A 25,257-nucleotide genomic window follows, 5' to 3' on the forward strand; every position below is an offset into this window, starting at 1 on the left:
CTGGTGAGCTGGATTTGTTTCCCCGCTCCTCCACAGCTGGGTGACCTCGGGTCAGTCCCAGTTCTCTCAGAACTCACTCAGTCCCACCAAACTCACAAGGTGCCAGGTTTGGGGGGGAGGGGGAGAAGGGCGTTTATGAGCCACTTTGAGACTCCTTATACAGGTGGGGTATAAATCCAAATTCTTCTCCCAGAACTGCAGTGGGGGTAGAAAGTGGGTTTTCAAGGCAAGAGACGTGGCAGACGTGATTTGCCATTGCCTGCATTGCAACCCTGGACTTTTTGGCGGCCTCCCATCCACGTACTAACCAGGGCTGACCCAACTTAGCTTCCAAGAGCTTATAACAGTGGTTCTCAACCTGGGGGTCGGGACCCCTTTGGGGGGTCAAACGACCCTTTCACAGGGGTTGCCTAAGACTCTCTGCATCAGGGTTCTCCATCTGTAAAATGGATAAATGTTAGGGTTGGGGGGTCACCACAACATGAGGAACTGTATTAAAGGGTCACGGCATTAGGAAGGTTGAGAACCACTGGCTTATCAGATTAGGCTATAGCAGTGGTGGCGAACCTTTGGCACTCCAGATGGTATGGACTACAATTCCCATCAGCCCCTGCCAGCATGGCCCCACTCCCCACATGACTCTTATCTGGTGACTCTTAAGTTCCTGCTCGGTGACCTTGGTCAGTTTGTTCAGAGCTCTCTCAGCCCCACCTGCCTCACAAGGTGTCTTTTGCAGGGAGAGGCATTTGTAAGCCATCTTGGGAGGAGAGAAAGGTGGAGAGAAAGGTAGGGTATAAATTCAAATGCTTCATCTTCTTCTAAGCTCCACCATTACTTGCACGAATGTGAATGTTTACATTTTATGTATTGTCGAAGGCTTTCACGGCCAGATTCAACTGGGTTTTCCAGGCTGTGTGGCCGTGGTCCGGTGGATCTTGTTCCTAGGAGCAGCAGTGGCGTAGGAGGTTAAGAGCTCATGTATCTAATCTGGAGGAACCGGGTTTGATTCCCAGCTCTGCCACTTGAGCTGTGGAGGCTTGTCTGGGGAATTCAGATTAGCCTGTACACTCCCACACACGCCAGCTGGGTGACCTTGGGCTAGCCACAGCTCTTCTGAGCTCTCTCAGCCCCACCCACCTCACAGGGTGTTTGTTGTGAGGGGGGAAGGGCAAGGAGATTGTAAGCCCCTTTGAATCTCCTGCAGGAGAGAAAGGGGGGATATAAATCCAAACTCTTTCTCTTCTTCTTCTTCTTTTTTCTTTCTAATCGTTATTTCGTGGCCTGTGGTTGGTATTCGGCGAGAGGGAAGTCTGTGACACACTGTGCTATAGGAATCCATCACACTCGCCTGAATCACAGTGTGTAACAGACTTCCCTCTGCGATACACCTCTGAAGATGCCAGCCACAGATGCAGGCGAAACGTTAGGAACAAGATCTACCAGACCACGGCCACGCAGCCCGGAAAACCCACCAGAACCAGTTTACATTTTATGTTTATATGTACTGAATTAAACTTTTAAAACTTTTTTTTAAAAAACCCCTTCTACTCTGTCATAAGCGAGCCAGTTATGAGTTCTTTGCAGAAGCGCTTTTTCCTGTCTGTCGAATTCACCAAGAGATACGGAGCTCTGGAATCACGTTTCAGGGGGAAAAATTCTAACCGCTTTCTCCAACCTGTCGAATGGATTTTTAGGAACTCTCATCACGCCCTTTCCGACAGAGAGGAAAGCTCTGACGCTCCATCCGAAGCTCCCAGCCCCACTCCCGGCCCCCCCGCTCCCCTTTCCCCACCGGCCCCTCCCGCCAGGTGACACGTACATTTAAGTAATCTTGCCTCTGGTTCTTTTTTATTTTCTCAAGGATGGCCAGGTTCTCCTTGCCGATGCCGTCGTCCTCCGCCTTCTTCCCTTCCGCCGGCTCCTCCTCCTTCATCTCATAGTGATCCAGCTCCTCCGTGTCCTGGCAAAGGAGAATTGGAAAAAAAATAAGCCACCTTGTCAGGAAGGGGTCCCCAACGTGGCGCCCGTGGGCACTACTGCCAACACCCTTTTCTTGCGCCCCTAAGTGCTTTTTAGAAAGTGGGTGGAGACAGGTGGGGTTTCGGCCCAGCAAGGCTCCCAACCGGCTGTGCAGATTTTTTAAAAACAGTTGCTCTGGCAGCTCATGAATCAGAATCAGATAACCTTTATTCGGCATTAACAAAGTCAACAAATTTAGCACGGGCAGAACCAGAAACAAATAGCCAAACCAAGGTTTAAGTCCGACACAAGCAACAGGAATTTACAACCGAAATAGTTACTTCAACCTCATTGCTGTTGAGCAAAAACTCCCAGGGAGGTAGAAAGTACCCATTAGGAAACAGCGAAAAGAAGTTAGGCCTCACGCTGTTACGTTTTGGACGTACGAGCAAAATGACCTCAATCGAATCTTCACGGGTTAAACGAAATGGGCACTGTCATGGAAGATGCTATCGCTACAGTAAAGGGAAGTCACATATGACTGTGAAAAGCATCTTTGCCTTTTGATCTCCTGGAGGGAGGACAGGAAACTATGCAGAGGTGCTAGGATGAAACTTCAAAGGCCTAAGTTACCTCGTGGCCTGAACAGAGTTTTCCTGAGAAGGGGAAAACAAAGGTTTTTGAATTCCATCTTGAGACGTGGCCAGAGAAGCATCTCCGGGCCACGGGTTCCCGGAATGGGGACAAGGGACCAAAAGGAATGTAACCAGCTGAGCAATCTCTTACTGCACTTCCGTTTTATTTCTTTGTTTTGAACTTCTTCAATAAATCCTTGAACAATCGCCCGGTTTCTGGAGTCATTAGGAGGGAAAAGAGCCCAAGACCGAGGTGAGATAAGAGTGGCTCTCCCAAGCTTAATCTCAGCCTCAGTCGTCATAGGCACAATTGTGTGAGTTTGGGGATATTGGAAAATTGCCCTTGAAGAAGGGAGGAGGGAAATGAGTGGCATCTTGCCCGTGTGAAAGCCCTTCCGAGACTTTGGTCCGGGGGTTGGTGTCAATAGCTAGCTAAACTCAGCTTCTTGGGAATAATCCCAAGATATAATAGGGAATAAGGCTTTGGGGATTTCTTCATCAGAGATTGGGATTCGTGCTCGAACAGTCTGTTCGTCCATTTATGAAAACAATTTCTGATGCGGAAAGCGTAAGCAGAGAATCCCAAGCAAAGTCCAATGCAGAAATGTTGGCTTTTATTATTTATGATTATTATTATTTATTCAATTTGATAAACCGCCCTTCCCCCGAAGGGCTCAGGGCGGTGTACAGCAAACAACAACAAGGGGAAACAATTTTAATCGCCATCTTAACTTTGAATTTTATAATTTGTATATGGTTTTAACTGGGATTGAGGGTGAATTGGATTTTAATTGTTTATATGTATGATGGACACGTACTCTGATTCCTCTTCGAAGGGCGGTATAGGAAATTTAATAAAATAAATAACAAATAATAAAACAAATCAAATAACCCCAGTTAAAATACAAAACCTTAAAACTAGAGCAGCAGCATCCATCAATAAATAATTAATAATTAATGATAACAAGGGGCGTCTGGCATCACACCCCAGTGATCAAATCCTGGGAGGGTCGCACCTCTGGGAGGGGGGGCTGGCAGATGGTCAGGATACACAGCCAGTGGGCAGGGCAATGAGAGGGCGGAATCAGCAGCCGTCCCCCCCAAAGCCCGGGCTAAGGAACAGCTCAGTTTTACCGCCCCGCGTGAACTCCCCTAAGGTCCCGCGAGAGCCTCTAACTGCTGGAGAAAGAGCTGCCCACTCAGGGGCAGGAGCCAGGGCAGTAAACTTCTGGCCCGCTGCGGGAGGCTACAGCTACATCATAGAGGGACAGGGGACCACCAGCAAGTTTGCCTCCGTTGAGCGGAGGGTACGACCCGGGACGTATGGGGTGAGACGGTCCCATAGGTCTGAGGGCCCCAGGCCGTGAAGGGCCTTAAAGGTCAGTACCAACACCTTGAAGACAATCCGGAATTCCACTGGGAGCTAAACTAAACCTAAAACTAAACCATTCCGAAGGGCGGTTTCGGAAGGGCACAGTAAATAAGACTAAGAGGGTTCGGCTGAAAACGAAGACGAGCCCAGAATTTGAAGGCAGCTGCCCAAGCTCTAGTTTCCAAGAGACGCTGCCCAGCTTCCAAAGAAAGGGCAGCATAAGGAACACAATGAGGTACCCCAAAGATTTTGCATAGGAAGCTAGACTGGATCCCTTCTATCTCGGGGCTCCACACCTGGATCCAAAAGGGATGGCAGCTTGTGCCGCCGCAGCACTAGGAGCGGAGCTGTGTGACTGAAGTGGAGTTGTGGCAATAATTTTGTGGCTGGCTCCGCCTCCTGCAGCCGCCATTTTATCGCAGCCTGCTTGTTGCTGTGCGCACGCCACGCCACGACAAAATTCCAAATGTGCCCGCAGGTTCAAAAAAAGTTAGGGGTCCTGGTCTCTGAGTGGAGATATTGTGACCGTGGCATTTCTGGAGGGGAGGTTGCATCGATGCGGGTTGGTGGTCATAAGCTAGGAGACTGATAAAATCGGGCTTGCGAGTCTTTAACAAACAAAAGAGCCCCTCGACCCTACCTCTGGCATCTCCTCATCTTCTTCTTCAGAGGACACTTCTTCCTGTGTGCTCTAGATAACAACAGAAAACAGACAGAGGTCAAACTCAGAGCTTCCCAAGACACCGCTTCTGTTGTTCTTCACTCAAAGAAACTTGGCCGGAATCTTAGCCGGAGACAGTGCCTGTCTCTTTAAGAACTCAAAACCAGAAAGACACACGGGCAGCAAATGGCTTCTTCGGTCTGGCGACTCCTTTTGCCCATCCATTCACAAGATCATCCAGAACACACACACACACCACACACACTGTTAGTCAAACTGTGTCTACTAGGGTGGGTAGCCAGGGGCTGGCACCCAGCCAAAGACTGAAGGGGAGGGGAACGGCGTCACGTCAATGGCATGACATCATTCCAGGTTGCACCTGGAAGTGAGGCCATGTCGATCTAAGGTTCAGTGGAGACTCTGTGGTTTTACCACAGAGCAGAGTGGCGTAGGAGGTTGATCTAAGGTTCAGTGGAGACTGTGGTTTTACCGCGGAGCAGAAGTGGCATAGGAGGTTAAGAGCTCGTGTATCAAATCTGAAGGAACCAGGTTTGATTCTCCGCTCTGCCGCCTGAGCTGTGGAGGCTTATCTGGGGAATTCAGATTAGCCTGAGCACTCCCACACACGCCAGCTGGGTGACCTTGGGCTAGTCACAGCTTCTCAGAGCTCTCTCAGCCCTGCCTACCTCACAGGGTGTTTGTTGTGAGGGGGAAAGGGCAAGGAGATTGTAAGCCCCTTTGAGTCTCCTGCAGGAGAGAAAGGGGGGATATAAATCCAAACTCTTCTTCTTCTTCCTGCTGAATTCCAGAATGGTATGATGTCACTTTCGGGTTCACAATACTGATGCGACAGTGATTTTCCCCTTATTCCCGCCCCCCTTCCCACACACACACACACACACTGCTGGCCTATGGACTGCTAGCAGGCATCTACTGTTAGTGCAAAACTTCCACATTTTGCTGCCTATACAAAGAGTTTGGATTTATATCCCCCTTTCTCTCCTGTAGGAGACTCAAAGGGGCTGACAATCTCCTTGCCCTTCCCCCCTCACAACAAACACCCTGTGAGGTAGGTGGGGCTGAGAGAGCTCCGAGAAGCTGTGACTTGCCCAAGGTCACCCAGCTGGCGTGTGTGGGAATGCACAGGCTAATCTGAATTCCCCAGATAAGCCTCCACAGCTCAGGCAGCAGAACTGGGAATCAAACCTGGTTCCTCCAGATTAGATACACGAGCTCTTAACCTCCTACGCCACTGCTGTACAATGAAAAGTTTTTTCCAGCCCAGCTCCATGAGATTCTCTGACTAGAGATGGCAAAGACTGGACCTGAAACCTCTTGCGTACAAAACAGGGGCTCTTGCATGGAAACACACTTGCCCGTCTAGCACAGGGAGGGTGCGCTTCTTACTGAATCAATGAAGGGCAAATGGCATCTCCTGTGACAGGATGAAATTCATGAATGGATGAGAATCCCCACTTCAGTTCCCAGGTGGGCCTACAAAGGGCTCCTAGCCAAGGGAAATTAACCCAATACATGCCAGTTCAGCTGGGAGTGCAAAGAGCGTGTCTTCTTCATGCTGCCCTTTAACCTGATGGGATGTCGGCTCAGAACGGCCAAAAGGAAGGACTTTGCCACACTGGGAATAATTAACTTGTGGAATCCAGCATCCAGGGTGTGGCAAGGACTGTTACTCAGGTGCTTTCCAAGGGGATTACACAGATTCACAACAGGAGCGGGCACCAGGCGGAATGGAGTCTATAGAGGGGGTGTATCTCTGAGGCCCCTTCCGCACATGCAGAACAATGCACCTTCAATCCATTTTCACAATGGTTTGAAAATAGATTTTGCTGTACCGCACAACTGCATTGAAAGTGGACTGAAAGTGCATTATTCTGAAAGTGCATTGAAATCCCTTCCACACATGCAGAATAATGCACTTTCAAGTCACTTTCAATGCACTTTGCAGCAGGATTTTACTGTGCAAAATAGAAAAATCCACTTGCAAACAATTGTGAAAGTGGATTGAAAGTGCATTATTCTGCTTGTGCGGAAGGGACATAAAAGTGGATTGAAAGTGCATTATTCTGAAAGTGCATTAAAAGTGGATTGAAAGTGCATTATTCTGCATGTGGGCCTGAGTGCAACTATTCTGAGTGCAACTATTCTGTGAGCCGCCTCGAGCCCTTTGGGGGTGAGGCGGCTTATAAATCACATAATAAATAAATAAATAAATAAATAAGACGCTCCTGCTATGGGTCTCCCATAGATATGTGAAGACCGAGAATAAGCAATGGAGAATGAATTAAAATAACTCCCTCCCCTAGAGACTGGTTTCCCCAGGAGCAAAACTGGGAATTTGAGGAAACACTGAAAATCTTTCCTACGAAATATTTTCTCTTTTGGTTCCCTCCCTAAGTGGTTGTCACTTTTTAAATCGACATTAAGAAGTAGTGAAAACATTTTAAAGCAAAGAGGCCAGGTAAGATTTGTTTCAAAACAAACACTACTAATATGTAACAGCCCGTCGAAAGGCATTCAACAAACTTGTACAAAACCATCTGTCTATTCGCCATTTAAGATCGCGCGCACTAATCACCTTCAGATTAGCAGTTGTGCTGTGGAAGGTATGGTCGGTATTTAGCATGCTCGATGTTGTCAGATCAGGCTGGCATCTTCAGAGGATCCTGAAGATGCCAGCCACAGATGCAGGCGGTAACTGCCCAGGAGAATGCTGCTAGAACACTGCCATACAGCCCGGAAAACACACAGCACCTGGGTGATTCTCCGCCGCAGCCTTCGACTAACCTCCAGATCATTAATATCAGAGCTTCTCGGCATTATAAGACAGTGTCTCACACCTTTTTGCTCCCAAAGATGCGCTATTTCTTATTTTCAGGGGATGTCTTATATTTCTGTATTCTGTTCGTCAGGAATGCTTCCAAACAAAAACTTTGCTACATCTTACTTTTGGGGGATGCCTTATATTTCGCACTTCAGCAAAACCTCTACCACGTCTTATTTTCCGGGGATGTCTTATATTTGGGGAAACAGGGTAGGTGAATCGAATTTTCTGTGAACTGGAAGGGGATTTTATTCTTGGTCCGCTAGCAGCTTTTGTGTATTCATCTGCTGCGTAGTCTGACACAAGAAAACCATGACGATTTTTTGCCCAAGGCTGGAAGAATATCTTACAGATCTAAGGATTATGACCACCTTCAAAACAATGTTATAAAGTGTCTACAAAGCAAAGGTTAATCAAACATACTCCACTGATGGCTTATTTAAAGCACAAATTTCTTAGCACTGCAACAATGAAACGTGTATGCACATAGAGAGAGAACGGCCCAGAAAGAAACGGGGTTCATTTTTTTCTTCAGACCTTTTTTACAAGGGAAAAAACTGAAAATGTGGAGAGGTACTGAAAAAAAACCCAAGTATGAAATATTTGCCTTTTTAGAATACAGATGTACGTCATAAAATTTTCTGAATTTGGGAAATTCTGGAGAACACTACAAAAAACCCTCTGCATACTGTTAACATTTACACTATTTTAGCAACTGTTTTGTTTAAACGCAACTAATTCTGGCAGTCAATCATGCATGTTAACGATTTTAATAAATTTCAATATTTAACGTTATGTTCAGCTTACCATCCAAACACGCAGGCAGCCCCGCCTATTACGATCCTATTTATTCAATCAAAACATTTCCGTGCCGCCTTTCCACCCAATCTAGGGTGCCCAAGACAATTAAAATAGCATTTACAACTCCGAAAACAATTCCAAACAAATAAGCCATATAAACACACGGACGCATGAAGAGGCAACGCTAAAATCTGCTACTGGAGAAATGCCAAAACGACACAAAAAATCTCTGAAAGGGGTTCTAATCAAAATATACACTTTCTTTCGTTTGCTATACCATTTGTGTTCTGCCTTCTGTAAATATTGTCTTTCCTAACTCTAAGATGTCAACAATTAAAGATACATGTGCTACACAGCACAGATCAGGGGTCAGCAACCTTTACCACCCAAAGAGCCACTGGGACCAATTTTCCATGGCCCCGAAGATCTACCGAGCCGGAGAGGTGGTTGGTTTGGCCCCTCCACTCACCTTTCCTTCCAGCGCTGGGAGGCAGAGACGCCGGGCAGGGAAACCCCCTCTGCCCGATGGAGAGGGCAACCGCCAGCTCCGTGGGGCAGAGTGGGGACGGTGGCTGTGGGGATGGCAGAGGAGGGATGGTGTCTGCTCTGGAGGGACACACCCACGGTACCCTCCGACCTCCAGGCCACGCGGAGCCACAGAATAAGGCTGAAAGAGCCGCATGCGGCTCCGGAACCGGGGGTTGCAGTCCCCTGGCATAGATGAAGAAGTCTGCAACTCTGTTTTGCAGCTCAGTTTGCCATCCTCAAGTATTGGGTATTCTTGCAATTGTTATTTCTTACAGAATTCGGCAAATACGCCAAATAGTACAATTTCATTTGCTAAGTCATAAATTCATAGTGAGGAGAGACTTCGGGAGCTGGGGATGTTCAGTTTGGTGAAGAGAAGGTGAAGAGGTGACATGATAGCCATGATGAGATATCTGAAGGGCTGTCACGTTGGTGAGGGAGAAAGCTTGTTTTCTTCTCCTTCAGAGACTAGGACCAGGAGTCATGGGTTCAAGGGGAAGGAAAAAAGATTCCACCTAAACATCAGGAAAAAACCTCCAACTGTCAGGGCTGCGCTACCTCAGAGTGTGGTGGAGTCTCCTTCAGAGGTTTTTAAACAGAGGCTGGGTGGCCATGTATCAGGAGTGCTTTGATTGTGTGTTCCTGCATGGCAGGGGGTTGGACTGGATGGCCCCTGGAGTCTCTTTCAACTCTATGATTCTAAGTTTAGGTTGGAAAGGAAAGCAAATAGTGTATATAGTGCAGCTTTTCCTGGGTAGGGAAGAAGAAGAAGAGTTTGGATTTATATCCCCCCTTTCTCTCCTGCAGGAGACTCAAAGGGGCTGACAATCTCCTTGCCCTTCCCCCCTCACAACAAACACCCTGTGTGGTAGCTGGGGCTGAGAGAGCTCCGAGAAGCTGTGACTCGCCCAAGGTCACCCAGCTGGCGTGTGTGGGAGCGTACAGGCTAATCTGAATTCCCCAGAGAAGCCTCCACAGCTCAGACGGCAGAGCGGGGAATCAAACCCGGTTCCTCCAGATTAGATACACGAGCTCTTAACCTCCTACGCCGCTGCTGCTGCTGGAAGGTGTGTATCTGCCTCTTCTGCGGCCTTCAATATTTACAGAAAATTTACATTTGTGTATACGAAGACAACATCAATGGACCAGGTTCGTGTGATCTCAATATATCTTGATGTGATCTCATTATATCTCGAGGCAAGAAAAACAGAACGAAACAATGAAGATATGGACAAGTTATGAGAATTGGATCAAGGAGACGGGAGCCAAAGAAGACATATGGATAAGAAGACATCAACGAACGAACTTACTGCTGTTTGGGTTCAAGAAAAGTAAAACATAACATTAGGGGAGGGTGGGAGGGAAAAAAAGGGGAAATGTATTGTTTGGAAATTATATCAGAAAGATGTAAATAGAACCATTATTTCAAACTATACAATAAAAAATATTTTTTTAAAAAAATCATTGTATCTTGAGGGTCAGCCTGGGTTAATATTTGGATGAGAGACCACCATGGAAGTTCAAGGGAGGCAATGGAAAACCATCTCCATTCGTTTCTTGCCCTGAAAGCCCTACAGGCCTTGCCATAGCTTGACAGCGCTTCGCACGCACGTTTACCAAGAAAGCACGTACAATGACGGTGTGACGCAGCGCTCTGAAGTCCCAGTGATTTCAATGGAAAAGAGCTAACTCTTGGTATCAAAGAGAACAGTGATGGCGAACCTTGTGTTGGATCAGCCAGTTGTGTTGGATCAGCCCTCTGTGGTCCATCTATTTCAGTGATGGCGAACCTTTTTGAGACCGAGTGCCCAAACTGCAACCCAAAACCCACTTATTTATCGCAAAGTGCCAACACTGCAATTTAACCTGAATACTGAGGTTTTAGTATAGGAAAAAATGGTTGGCTCCAAGGCGCGCGTTACTCGGGAGTAAGCTTGGTGGTAGTTGGTGGCTTTGCTTTGAAGCAACTGTGCAACGCTTCGAATGGGTGAATCACGACCCTAGGAGGGTTTACTCAGAAGCAAACCCCACTTCCAGCAACCGAGCTTACTCCCAGGTAAAGGATCATGCTTTCATTCTTCCCATGAAAATCAGTAGGGTTTAACAGTGCTTAACAGGGTTACCTAGGCTGCTTCCCCAAAACTACACTGCTTCCCTGAGCCTTCTGGGGAGTGCGGTCTAAAAATATAATAAATAAATAAAATAAATAAACTAGGTCTTAGGTTTAATGCTAATAAACTCCCTGAAATAATTACACTATTATCACATGACGGACTCTGTGCACGCGTGCCCACAGAAAGGGCTCTGAGTGCCACCTCTGGCACCCGTGCCATAGGTTCGCCACTACTGAAATAGAACAATAAAATCCTCGCCTGTTACAATCGCTATTTTGAATGCAACCGAACATTCAATACATCGGTACAATATTCAAGATACCTTCGCTTTGAACCTAGAACTCCAAGCGTAGCCCCAAATTTTTTTTAAAAAAATGATGTGAAACCGAAAACACGCAGGAGCTATGAACTAGCCAAGGGAATGGGGTTCATGCACCTTAGGGAAAAAACACAGTCATTTATGGGCTCCCAACGTTTGTTGAAATGGGGGGTGAGGAACGTTCTTGGCGGTTTTACAATAATTTTGTGCACCACCCTGAGCCCTTCGGGGATAGGGCGGTATATTAAATATAATAATAATAGTAATAGTAACAATAGTAATAATAGTAGTAGTAGTAGTAGTAGTAATAATAATAATAATAATAATAATAATAATAATAATAATCTGTGCTGCATTTGCTTTGACCTGGATAGCCACAGCTAGCCTGATCTTGTCAGATCCCAGAAGCTAAGCAAGGTTGGTCTTGGGGCGTGCTACCCTGTTTCCCCAAAAATAAACCCTAGCATGATTTTTCGGGATTTTGGAGGACGCGAATATGAGCCCTTCTCCAAAAATAAGCCCTAGTTACAGATTCCCTGACGCAGCTGATCTGGTCAAGCGGAGGGTGCAAAATCATGGGAAAAAAATAAGACATCCCCTGAAAATAAGCCCTAATGCAGTGGTGGCGAACCTAAGGCACGCGTGCCAGAGGTGGCACTCGGAGCCCTCTTTGTGGGCACGCGTGCCATCGCCCCAGTTTGGGCACTTGGCAGTGGCATAGCGCCAAGGGCAGAGGTGGGATCCAACCAGTTCTCACCACTTCTCTAGAAGTGGTTACTAATTTTTTCTGAGTGCCAAGGAGGGGTCACTAAAGCAACCTCCCTGCCCAATAGGGACTGGAGGTGTGTGTGCGCGGCGCCGCCACTGTTTGAATCCCGCCACCATCGGAACCTGTTATTAAAATTTTTGGATCCCACCACTGGCCAAGGGGGTGAGGGGTGCGTTATCCACTAGGTATGCACCCCTGCGGGGGCGTGGCAAGGGCGTTCCGGGGGTGTCGTGGCGTGCATTCCAGGGCAGGGTGGGGCAGACAAGGGCATGGCAGGAGCAGGGAGCGCCAGCGTGCCCCGGGTGCAGTTTCCCCTTGCTCTGTCCTGGCACTCGGTCTCTAAAAGGTTCTCCATCACTGCCCTAGTGCATCTTTTGAAGGAAAAATTAATATAAGACCCTGTCTTGTTTCCGGGGAACACAGTAGGATAGGAGACCACCCAGGAAGTAAAGGGTTGGTACATAAAGAAGAAGAGTTTGGATTTATATCCCCCCTTTCTCTCCTGCAGGAGACTCAAAGGGGCTTACAATCTTCTTGCCTTCCCCCCTCACAACAAACACCCTGTGAGATAGGTGGGGCTGAGAGAGCTCCGAGAAGCTGTGACTAGCCCAAAGTCACCCAGCTGGCGTGTGTGGGAGTGCACAGGCTGATCTGAATTCCACAGATAAGAAGAAGAGAAGAAGAAGAGTTTGGATTTACATCCCCCCTTTCTCTCCTGCAGGAGACTCAAAGGGGCTGACAATCTCCTTGCCCTTCCCCCCTCACCACAAACACCCTGTGAGGTAGGTGGGGCTGAGAGAGCTCCGAGAAGCTGTGACTAGCCCAAGGTCACCCAGCTGGCGTGTGTGGGAGTGTACAGGCTAATCTGAATTCCCCAGATAAGCCTCCACAGCTCAGGCGGCAGAGCTGGGAATCAAACCCAGTTCCTCCAGATTAGATACACGAGCTCTTGACCTCCTACGCCACTGCTGCCCCCCTCCTACGCCAAGAAATGGCAAACCACCTCTAAGTTTCTCTTGTCTCGAAAACCCTACACGATTGCCTTAAGTTGGCTATGACTTGGCAGGCCTTGGCACACACAAGCAGCCTAGTCACCATGCTTGAAACAGGCACCTGATATCTTCTGACTCATTTTCTCAAGTCACAAAAGAAGAAGAAGAACATTTGCAGGTTTAAGCTCTGCAGAGTCAATTTGGGCCTGCAGTATCCCTTACAGAGGATCACTTTAGCTGGAGATCATAAAGGATGGGAGGCGGACCCAAAGGGAGGGGGTGTGGCTTGGGCAGAGCATCTGCTTAGCACGCCGAAGGTTCCTAGTTCGATCCCCGGCGTCTCTAGCTAGGAGACCAGTTGCCAGTCTGAGGAGGCAGTACTGACAGTGATGGGCTGACAGTCTCATTCAGTACAAGGCCGCTTCATGGGATAGCTAACTGCCAAAAGCAAGAAAATGTAGCCAACAAGTGACCATGCGCAGTTAACTTGTTTTGTTTTTTAAATCATCAGGTTATAAATGATTTAAGCAGGCCAAAAGAAGGTGCCCTGACCTGAACGGGACAGGCAAGTGGTGGCGAGCCTATGGCACTCCAGATGTTCATGGACTACAATTCCCATCAGCCCCTGCCAGCATGACACTGGTCAGATCTCAGAAGCCTAAGCTGGGTCAGTCCTGGTTAGTACTTGGATGGGAGACCACCAAGGGAGTCCAGGGCTGCTCCACAGAGGCAGTTTAAGACATGACAGCCCTTCGCACAAACAAGCAGCGTGATGCAGTGGTTAAAAGCAGGCGGAATTTAATCTGGAGAACCAGGTTTGATTCCCCACTCCTCCACCTGAGTGGCAGAGGCTTATCTGATGAACCAGGTGTGTTTCCCCACTCCTACCGTGTTTCCCCGAAAATAAGACAGTGTCTTATATTAATTTTTGCTCCCAAAGGTGCGCTATGGGGTTGTCTTATTTTTCTGTGTTCAGTTCGTTGGACATGCTTACAAACAAAAACTTTGCTACGTCTTACTTTCGGGGGAGGCCTTATATTTCACACTTCAGCAAAACCTCTACTACGTCTTATTTTCAGGGGCTGTCTTATATTCGGGGGAACAGGGTACATTCCGGCTGGGTGACTTTGGGCTCATCACAGTTCTCTCAGAACTCTCTCAGCCCCACCTACTTCACAAGGTGTCCGTTGTGGGGAGAGGAAGGGAAAGGAGTTCGTCCCCACCCCTTCAAGAAGTTCCTCCGCAGCAGGTAAGTGGGCAGTAGGGGGGCAAATTATTAGAATCCCCACCACTGGCAGTAACCACCTTAGAATGATCGTACTGCTTTTTCAACCATTCTGACAAGGGCTTTGTACCCGTGTTACCCACCAGGCCGGTCGGCAGCCGCTTCTGTTTCAGAAGTGCCCAGAGGACACCCTACTTTGTGGCAACATCACAGGCCCGTCGGGGGCCACTTGGCACACTTCTTGTATTGCTTAATAAACCCTGTTCAAAGGAGAGCCATAATGCTCGCCAGGTTTAATGTTATGCCTTCTGCCTTGTTACATGGCAGATTTAATAAGCAAGAAAAGGCTAAAAGATTGTGCCCATGTAACGATGGCTCAGTTGAATCTCTGGCCCACCAATTACTTCACTGTCTCAGATTCAAGGAAATCAGATCCTTGAATCTTACTCCTTTACATTTACCCCATCTCCCCGCTTTAATTAGACTACACTACTTGTTGGACAACCCTGATCCTTCTCTCTGCATGATAGTGGCAGACTTTCTCCTGGAAATTACTAAACACCAGTAGATTTCCTTCGACCTGTATCGTATATGCTTTTTAATCCGTTTTTCATTACTGTTGTACTGTTGTCCATGCCAATAAAGGCTTGCTTCTCTTCATCACAGGCCCAACGCTCCAGTACCAGCACCAATCCAAACAGCGTTTACAAGAGCGGGGTGCCGCCGGGTGCAGAAAGGGTTAAGGGAGCCCTTAGGAAGGCTTACCTGCTCGGCGGGCAGAGGCTGGTCCAGCATCTCGACGTCCGGATGCTGCGGGAGGTTGTAGAGCTTGCAGAGGTCGGAAATGATCCGCTTCAGGTGCTGCAAAAGCTTTGCGGAGAGGAGGAAGGGAGAGGAAAAAAGATTAGCGGGCAGCCAAACGGATCTGCCCCCTCCACGAGCAGCCCCTGTTCTCCCAGGCCTCACCAATGTATCTCCTTTCTTCACGTCGGCCAGCCGCTCTAGGATGGCCGCTAAGTTGGGGTCGTCCGATTCCACCGACCAGATCGGCGGGACAGCCGGATAAGACTCCTAGGAAAAGCAAAAAGTCAAAAGCCACGTCTCGTATTGGGATGGAGCAAGGCTTTGCTTCATCCCCTTTACTATCCCGCCACTGCCATGGTTCATAGCAAGCATGCAACCGAGACAAAAGGCAGTACCCAAATCATGGAAACACACAGTCCAAAGAGACCTCTGGGGGTCATCTAGTCCAACCCCCTGATAATGGAGCAAATTCACAGCCACCTCTCCTCAACAACCCCCAGTGACCACTGCTCCGTGACCCCAAGATGGCTGTCTATCTCCATCTGTGCCCAATCCCCTGTTGAAGGCTCTTGTATCCCTGATAAGTGAGATGGGCTTGGCAGAAGTACCTGGCTAGCCATACCGGGGAAGAGGGCACTAGATGTGATGGCTGGCTGGTCTGATCCAGCAGGGCTCTTCTGACATGGCCCCTAAAGAGTCCTGGAGAGAACCTGGAACCCAGATCTCTTCCACCCACCCTCTTCCTTTTTGTTTTATTTGCTATTTCGTAAACTGGAACAACAGACATGATTCCTTTCTACTTCATGCTCACGAGAAGACCCTGCAGGAAGTCTGGCTGAAAGGAAGCGACTGGCCAAAGGTCCTGCAAGGAGGGACAGTGCTGTGTAGGGGCCTCACCCGCCTTCCAGATCAACATGAGCTGGACTTGAACCCAGACCCAAATCTACGCCTGGCACTCCACCCTCTAGGCCACTTGGCCTTTCTCCTCACAACTCAGGAAAAGTCTTTGTGTCAGGCAGCGCCCGCACCTCCAAGCCCCGCCCCTCCTGCAGACCCCGCCCCCCAGAGCTCCACCCCCTCGCTCTGCCTTGCCACACCTGTCTCCACCTCCTTCCCCGAGAGGCCCCGCCCGCCCGCCTCAGGCCCCGCCCACCGTCCCGTGCTTTCCACGCCCCGCCCTTCGGGGCGACCCCCGCGCTCCGTTGCTGCCCCCCCCGCCGCCGCTCACCGTGATGTTGCCATGGATACGGACGGGCGCGCTGCCAGCCGGGCCGGGCAGGAACTCGCAGCCCAGCTCGTCCGGGCAGGCGCGGGCGATGCGGAAGCGCTCGTGCCCGCGGTGGAAGATGGACTCGAGCAGCCGCAGCTCCCGCCTCAGCAGCGCGCGCCCCGGCCCCGCCCCCAGCCCGGCGCCAGGCCCCGCCCCGCCCGGCCCCGCGCGCTGCATCTTCCCATCGAGCGGCCCCGCGGCCCACGGGCCCCCCGCGTCCCCCCACACCGCACCAAGATGGCGGCCTGGAAGGGCCCGCAGCAGGAAGTGACGTCGCGTCCGCCCCCCCCGCCCGCCTCCTCGGCTGAAAGCATCGGGCAGGCACCGCCTACTCGCAGGAAGTGACGTTCGCCCCACCCGTCGACGGGCGAGGAGGCAGGAGGGCAGCGATGATGAAGCGAATGGGGAGATGGGCGGTAACGAGTGAGGAGGCGCATGCGCACTATAGCCAGAAATGACGTTTTGGAAGGGGACGCGAGAGCGGAGCTTACGTCCGCCCTCAATCGGGCGGAGGCCACCTCATAGCTCAGGCCAGCTTTATTGGCTGTTGGCCTTTATCGCGTATAAACATGAACAACCAATGGCATGCCCAGACCGTCGCACCACCTTCTCTTCTTTCAAGCCAATCCTCAAACGGAGCTCTTGCCTTTAACCCAATGAGCTTTTATTGCGACCCAGGAGTATGTAGCCCCGCCCGCACGCGGGTGACGTCACTCTGAAGAGGGAATACCCCGAGAGCGCCGGATAATCCTTTTTGCTGCGTCACGCTCAAGGTGCTCCCACTCCGCAGGCGGGGGGCCGGCTCAGATAGATTGCCTCTGAAGTGGGAGGTTCCATTTCGGTCCATTATGACCCATAGATGCCTGGCTCGCTCAGACCAAAAGCCTCCTAGCTTATCAGTGCCCAAGCATATCCTGCACATAACAGCCAACAAGATGAGCCCTGCTGAAATGGAGGAGCCCACCTAATTCAGCATCTCAGTCATCTAGACGCCCCCAAGAGGCTCACGAAGCAGGGACAAAGGGGACAGATGCCCAGGGATATACTACCTCTGTAGAGGGAGGTTTCATTTGATCAGTTTTGACTGATCTATCGAAGAGGAATTTGGATTTGTATTCCCCCTTTTTATCCTGTAAGGAGACTCAAAGGGACTTGAAATCTCATCCCCCCCCCCCCTTCAACAAACACCCTGTGAGGTGGGTGGGGCTGAGAAAGCTCCGAAAAACTGACTAGCTAGCTGCTAGCCCAATGTCACCCAGCTGGCACATGTTGAAGTGCACAAGCTAATCTGGTTCACCAGATAAGCCTCCACAATTTAAGCAGCAGAGTGGGAAATCCAACCAAGTTCCGCAGATTGGAGAGCACCTGCTCTTAACCACTACACCATGCTGGGTCTACAAGCCTACTATACCTTGGGCACAAAAATCAACAAGAATACCAGTATAAGTGCAAATTTTAATAATGAAATTAATAAAATATGCAAGAGCAAACAGAAGAATCCACGTCCACGTCGGTGTCTGCAGGGTCTGCAATATCAATACAATAGACAGGGGTTTCCAGTATTGGCCTGTTCCGGTTTTGACTGATGCCAATTGGGCAGCATCAGAGACCCCCTGTGATGTAGCGATGAGGGTGGTGACTAACTTATGCGCAAGTCCCCATTTACCCGGTGACCCTGAGTAGCCATTCTCAGTCAGACCTACCTCACTGGGTTGTGACGATACCACTGGAGGGGAGGAGAACTCCTGTGGTCCTTACAAAGGGGGCAGGATAAAAATACACAAGTTAGACATGTATCTGGGAGTCTAATCCTGGTTTCACAAAACTAGCCATGGTTGAAGCGTGATTTCTCTTGTGTCTGAACTCCTGTTGGTGTGAGTTGGGGGGGGGGGGTATTTTACAGTCTGCTGAGCCAACAGCTACGAGTTCAAATCTTAGTGCTCCAATTCCCTGTTTTGTCTTGGAGAATCTGGATGACAGGCTGTAGCTCAGACCTGACTGGCCCCCCTGCCTTTTGGCCCGGCCCTCCACAATATTTTCTGTTTCTTATGCGGCCCCATGGAAAAAATAATTGCCCACCCCTGTGTAGTTGTTTCTTCAGGGTGCGTTGTGGCTTCCCAGGGAAGAAAGGGGTTTGTGCGCTGGTGGTTAAAGACAGCGGCTGTATGTTCAAATTCCCCACAGTTGGCTCTTTCACCTCAGAAGGGCTGCTTTGCACGGGAACTGGGGTTGGCAACTCCAGGTTGGAAATACCTGGAGATTTGGGGTGGGGCCTGACAAGCGAAGGTGATTCAATGAGGTATAATGCCAGAGCTCACCTTTCTAAGCTGCCATTGTCACCTGGAGATCAGTTATAATAGCAGCATATTTTCACCCACTACCTGGAGGTTGGCAAAAATGGGAACCCCCGAAAGAATCTTCTGCTCCTTTTTTTGAGGAGCAGAAACTGCCCACAGAGCCAAGTGAAAATGCTCAAAAATATAAATGAAATGCACAGATATAGGTTAGGGGACACCTGACTTGACAACAGTACATGTGAAAGGGATCTGGGAGTCTTAGTAGACCACAAACTGAACATAAGTCAGTCCTGGTATTTAAGTTGTCTCTGTTTTAGAATTTCTGTATGCTGCTATTGATTTTAAAGGTTGTAATTGTGTTTTAACTGTTATTGGATATTATGTGTTGTGTTATAAACCTCCTTCGGGGATCCGCACAAATACTACGCCGATTCATTACAACTTCCTAGGCTTCTGAGTGAGGCTCAAATTGTAATGAAGGCCAACAACCAGCTAAAGATCTGGCAGCTGTGACATCTACAATAATAATAATATTTCTGGAGAAAATCAAAGACAATGAAGGTGGGATTAAATCTAAAGACCTGACTGTGGTTAACAACTGGAACTCTGAAAAAGGAAATGGAATCCCTGATTTTAGCTGCCCAAGAGCAAGCCATTAGGACAAACTCGATCAAGGCCAAAAGTGAAAAATCCTCAGATGATGCAAAATGCAGATTGTGCAAAGACGCTGGATGAAATAGTAGGATCATGCGTCCTCAGCTGCTGCAAAAGATTGCCCAAACTGAGAGTACAAACAGAGATTAATAACTCCAGTGGGCCAAGATGATCCACTGGAATTTATGCAAGAATTAAAACATAAGAACAGCTAAGAACTGGTGGGAACATTGTCCAGAGAAAGTAATAGAAAATGAGAAGGTCAAGATCCTGTGGGACTTTCAAATCTAAACGGACAAAGTGTTGAAACACAATAACTGTGACATCACCGCGGATCGAGGAATAAAGAAAGTGACCATCATCGACATAGCAGTCCCTGGTGACACCAGGGTCATTGAAAAGAACACAAGAAGGTCACTAGATACCACGCATTTGAAAATCGAGCTCAGCCGCCTATGGCAATAAACCAGCTGAGGTCGTCCTAGTGGTCATTGGCAGGCCAAGCCATCCTGAAAAAAACTAGGGCAGTAATTTCTGAAACATCTTCAAATTGACAAAATTCAGAAGGCAAGCCCTGCTGGGATCCGTGACGTAATATTGCGCTTGATACATTGCTGCTAACTTCCTAGGCCTCTTGGGTGAGGCTCAAATTGTAATGAAGGCCAACAACCAGCTAAAGACCTGGCAGCAGCTGTGAAATCTACACACAATAATAATAATAATAATAATAATAATAATACCACAATAATAATACACAATAACAAACAACACTCCCCAAGGAGACCTTCCCTGTCCCCTACTACTCTTCACTCATTGCTATGATTCCACTCTCTATAATTCTGAAGAAAACAGGTCAAGGATATTGATTTCAGACACAGCAAGAAACTCCACCAAAAAAAATTTCTACACCTTCTATACACATGGATGACCTAAAGCTCTATGTGGAAAATCAAAAGCAGAGAGATTCAGTCACCACAAACACAGTGAGAGTCTTTAGCACTGACATTGCAATGGATTTTGACTCGACAAGTGTGCAACTTTGGAACTCAGTAAATGGTAAACTTGCAACATGCGAAGGTGTGAATATGCCAAATGACATAGAAATAAAAGAGCTTACTTCAGTGAATGAAAAGCTACAAATACTTTGGGGATACTGTTGCAAGCAGAGAACATCAAGCATGCAGAAGTCAAAGGCTAATTAGGAAGGAATATCTTAGGAAGGGTAAGAAAATTTTGAAATCAAAGTTAAATGGAGGGAAATACAATAAAGGCAATTAATACTTAAGGTGCCTGTAGTACGCTATTACACTGCTGGCATAATTAACTGACACAAGCCGAATTGGACATCCTGGACAGAAAAAACAAGGAAAATTATGACCCATACTGGAATCCGAGCACCGCATCCAAGCATGACAGATTGCACTCTACCTCTAGCAAGGTACCAGAAGGAGGGAAGAGGACTGCTCCACATCAAGCTATCATCAGTAGAGGAAGAGAAAAAGAGGCCTGAAAGAATACATCCAAGAAAGTCACAGAGCCAGCATTGGAAAGAAGTCCACAAGGCTGAGAGATGCTGAAAGCCAAAGAATCAAAAAGAGTATAGAGTCCAACAGTTTAGTAAAACACGAAAGGAGCAGTGGCTAAACAAGCCACCCATGGGCAGTACTTTAAGAACATTGAAGGAAGGTTGACAAGCAAGAAAACATGGGAGTGGCTCAGAAGGGGAACTCCCCAAGAAGGAAACTGAAGGCCTGATTTCAAGAAGGTTGCCCAGGAGCAAGCATTACTGACAAATGCAATAAAGACACGAATCGAAAGTCTTTACAACGACCCAAAGTGTCAGTTTCTGCAAAGAGGGTGATGAAACTGTGGAGCACATCATCTAAGCTGTTGCCAAAGAAAATAGCCCAAACTGACTATCTTGAACGCCACAATAGGGCTATAGCAGCAATGGTGCACTGGAACTCTTTTGGTAGTGCAATGCCTGCCCTGTAGCAAGACTCCTGGTACGAGCACACAAGCCAGAGAAGACCACAGAAAATGAAGAAGCAAAAAAATACTCTGGGATTCTTAGGAATATTAAACAGATAGACACCTGGGTACACAATAAACACCCCAGACATAACACAGTGATAGAAAAAAGCATGTTTGGATCATAGATGCTACAGTGCCAGCTGACAGCAAGGGTAGAGAGGACAAAGAGCTGAAAAGATCACAAGCAAAATACAAGGACCTACAAATTGAAGTTGAACGATTGTGGCAGAAAAGAACAACAGTAATCCCATCTAGTAGTCGGGTGCTCTAGAGGAATCCTGCAAGAAATCTTGAAAACATCCTGGAAAGCCTAAACTTGGACAAGGAATATCAGTCCACATGCTGCAAGAAAGTAGCACTTCTAGGAACTGCACACATTCTATATTGAAATACTTAATATCCTAGGTCCTTGGGAAGGACTCCTATTATTCAGAGATGAATTCCAGACACTTGTGCTGTGTTGTTATGTATTATAATAATAATAATAATAATAATAATAATAATAATAATAATAATAATAATAATAATAATAATAATAATAATAATAATAATAATAATAATAATAATCTGGCAGCTGTGAAATCTACAATAATAATAATTTATTGCATTAATCATGGGCCGTCAAAATCAGTATGTAAAACAAATGTTAAAAGACACATGCCAAAAACCACAAATAAACTACACTGAAAGGATAAAATCTTCTCAATTGAAATTGTCCGAAACAAAGCAAAAACTATTTTAAGCAGAGGTGTAGCTGCAATGGGGAGATCTGGGGCGGCTCGCCCCAGGCACTCCCAGATTGCAGTCATGGGCAGCAGAGGGGGGCTATGGCAGTTCATATGCCTGGGCACAGTTCCCCCTCCTTTTGTCACTGACTTTAAGAGAATTGTAACTAAACTTATCCCATCCAAATATTTGCCCAGATCAACCCCATTTAGCTGCTGAGATTGGATGGTTTGTGCCAGACAGAGGTGGAAATGCAGGATATAACTCAAATGCAGATTCCCCGCCATTCCAACTGATCTCCGGGCCACAGATCGGATCACCTGGAGAAAGTGGCTGCTTTGGACAGTGGAATGCACTACCTCGGAGGGTGGTGGAGTCTCCTTCTTTGGAGGCTTTTCAACAGAGGCTAGATGGCCATCTGTCAGAAGTGCTTGGATTGTGTGTTCCTGCATGGCAGGTGGATTGGACTTGATGGCCCTTGTTGTGTCTTCCAACTCTATGATTCTATGATTCTAAGTCAAGTTGCATATTCTCGCCTCTTCTATAACAATACCACCCTTTCACAAGAAAGCTTTCCAGGCCAACATGCCTCCACCGCCTCTACCTCATCAGGCATGATGCAGCGATTTATATGTATTTCATATCTCTTGTGTGGGGATAGGCTGCCTAGAGTGACATAAGAGCCGTCAAATGCTTGTAGACATCTCCTCGAAGTAGGAACTGGAGATCTTCCAGTATTCCACAGGATCTCCAGACTTCAGAGATCCGTTTTCTTGGCAGCTTCGGTTGGTGCAGGGGTCTGCAGCCTGCGGCTCTCCAGATGTTCATGAACTACAATCCCCATCAGCCCCTGCCAGTGTAACCTCAGCTTGTGAATTCTGTGGGGCAGTACTTGGAATGAGTTTGAAACAACAAATTTTAAAAACAAAATGGTTTACTTTAACATATAACATCAACATTTAACATCACACTTCAAGGTCCTGTTCAGGTTTCATTTCAAGTCCTTCTAGTTACAGTCTACTGATAACTGCCAAGTCCAATTCTTCTTTGCAAGTGGGTTGGCTCCTGAAGACTCCAAGGGCTTGGTGAACAGGATTCAACATGATGAAGGTTTCCAGGAGAACTCTCACCCATTTACAACCATACCGGGTAAACGCCCCTGAAACAATAAACTCCAACATTTACAACATATCAAAAACAAACAACTCCCTTCCCACTAGTTCCCAACAACATTGCAGTTACCTTAACAAGGTGTTAAGGGCTTATAGAAATCAAGGTCCGAGTCTGGTAGCCTTGTCTCCTCCAACTACATGAGGTCTGCAGCCTCTTGCCGTTTTAGGTCTCCACCCCTTTCTGGGTCAACCCATTCTGAGCATGGGGGTAACACCAGCATGGTCAATCGGCCATGCTGGCAGGGGCTGATGGGAATTGTAGTCCATGAACATCTGGAGACCCGCAGGTTGCAGACCCCTGGACCACTGGTGGATTGACACTGTACCCTTTCCTCCGTCTCCAGGCCCCGCCCCCAAATCTCCAGGCATTTCACAGCCCAGAGTTGGCAACCAGAGCTTGACGCGGCTCGTTTGGGGCCTCCCTGCCTCTCTGCCATCCACCGCCTTGCTGAAGGAACTGACAGATCTCTTGCTTGCCCGGGGTGCCCGAGGCAAGAGGTGGGCAGAGGTGTCTGCTCCAGCTGTTTTTCTCTGCTCACAGACGGGCCTGCCCGCCCGCTGCCTGCTCCTGTTGAAATATTCATGCCACAGTGAGCCGCGGGCCTCCCTGGAGTGGTTGCCATGGCGACCCTCCTGCCGGAGATTCCTCGGTGGCTTTTTGGGGCTTGCAAAGAGGAGCCTGGCTCTCGCGAAGGCTGGCGACCGGCATCGGTGTCACGCCATTCGGGTGCGTGTGTGGACTCCGCGGACACGCCGCTCCTGCAACAAACCACAAAATCCCACAAAGAGAAAACAAGGACCGGGCTCTTCTTGACACACTAGTTTTCTGCCTGCGGGGATTTCCCCCTCTCAATGAAGCATTCAGTTTTGTGAGTGGGCCCTTCTATCTCAGATGGCAAAACCGTTCCCACGGTGAGAATTTAGGCAGAAAGGAGAGAAACCAAGGACAGGGTGGGGTTCACAGCACTTCGGAAGTTAGAATAAGGAGCTAGAGCAGGGGACTGCAATCTGCGGCTCTCCAGGTGTTCATGGACTACAAATCCCATCAGCCCCTGCCAGTGTAACCTCTATCTGTGGGTTCTGTGGGGCAGAACTTGGAATGAGTTTGCAACAACAATTTTAATAAACAAATGGTTTACTTTCTTAACATATAACATCAACATTTAACATCACACTTCAAGGTCCTGTTCAGGTTGTATTTTCAAGTCCTTATATTTACAGTCTACTGATACCGCCAAGTCCAATTCTCCTTTGCAAGTGGGTTGGCTCCTGAAGACTCCAAGGGCTTGGTGAACAGGATTCAACATGATGAAGGTTTCCAGGAGAACTCTCACCCATTACAACCACCAAAAAGAAACCCTGAAACAATAAACTCCAACATTTACAACATAGCAAAAATAAACAACTGCCTTCCCACTAGTTCCCAACAACATTGCAGTTACCTTAACAAGGTGTTAAGGGCTTATACAACCAAGGTCCGAGTCTGGTAGCCTTGTCTCCTCCAAACTACATGAGGTCTGCTGCAGCCTCTTGCTGCTTTGAGTCTCCACCCCTTACTGGGTCAACCCATTCTGAGCATGGGGGTAACACCAGCACGACCAATTGGCCATGCTGGCAGGGGCTGATGGGAATTGTAGTCCATGAACATCTGGAGACCCGCAGGTTGCAGACCCCTGGACCATTGGTGGATTGACACTGTACCCTTTCCTCCATCTCCAGGCCCCGCCCCCAAATCTCCAGGCATTTCACAGCCCAGAGTTGGCAACCAGAGCTTGACGCGGCTCATTTGGGGCCTCCCTGCCTCTCTGCCATCCGCCTTGCTGAAGGAACTGACAGATCTCTTGCTTGCCCGGGGTGCCCGAGGCAAGAGATGGGCAGAGGTGTCTACTCCAGCTGTTTTTCTCTGCTCACAGACGGGCCTGCCCGCCCGCAGGTTGCAGACCCCTGAGCTAGAGGAAGCGGAGTGTTTTGTTCAAAAGGTCCCCTCAAACGAACATTGGCTGCAGATAAGGGCTGGGGGTTACCGGTTGTTCACTGGCTTTAATAGGCAGATTGATCAGTGGGAGTTGGAATCACAGAGTTG

The 25,257-nt window shown here is 48.2% G+C and overlaps 1 protein-coding gene across 1 annotated transcript in view; it reads right to left on the reverse strand.

Moving 5' to 3' along the window:
* The window catches only part of UBE2Q1 (ubiquitin conjugating enzyme E2 Q1), a 29,844-nt gene extending 13,275 nt beyond the window's left edge, over positions 1-16,569 (reverse strand). The window contains exons 1-5 of the mRNA XM_048510616.1: positions 16,250-16,569; positions 15,184-15,288; positions 14,983-15,087; positions 4,607-4,657; positions 1,820-1,960 (exon numbers count right to left, since the gene is read on the reverse strand). Of these exons, the coding sequence (XP_048366573.1) occupies positions 1,820-1,960; positions 4,607-4,657; positions 14,983-15,087; positions 15,184-15,288; positions 16,250-16,468 (621 nt within the window). The 5' untranslated portion in view covers positions 16,469-16,569. The remainder of the gene's footprint in view (positions 1-1,819; positions 1,961-4,606; positions 4,658-14,982; positions 15,088-15,183; positions 15,289-16,249) is intronic.
* Between the last annotated feature and the right edge of the window lie 8,688 nt (positions 16,570-25,257).

This window comes from Sphaerodactylus townsendi, linkage group LG01, assembly GCF_021028975.2.
Source record: "Sphaerodactylus townsendi isolate TG3544 linkage group LG01, MPM_Stown_v2.3, whole genome shotgun sequence".
Lineage (NCBI taxonomy): Eukaryota > Metazoa > Chordata > Lepidosauria > Squamata > Sphaerodactylidae > Sphaerodactylus > Sphaerodactylus townsendi.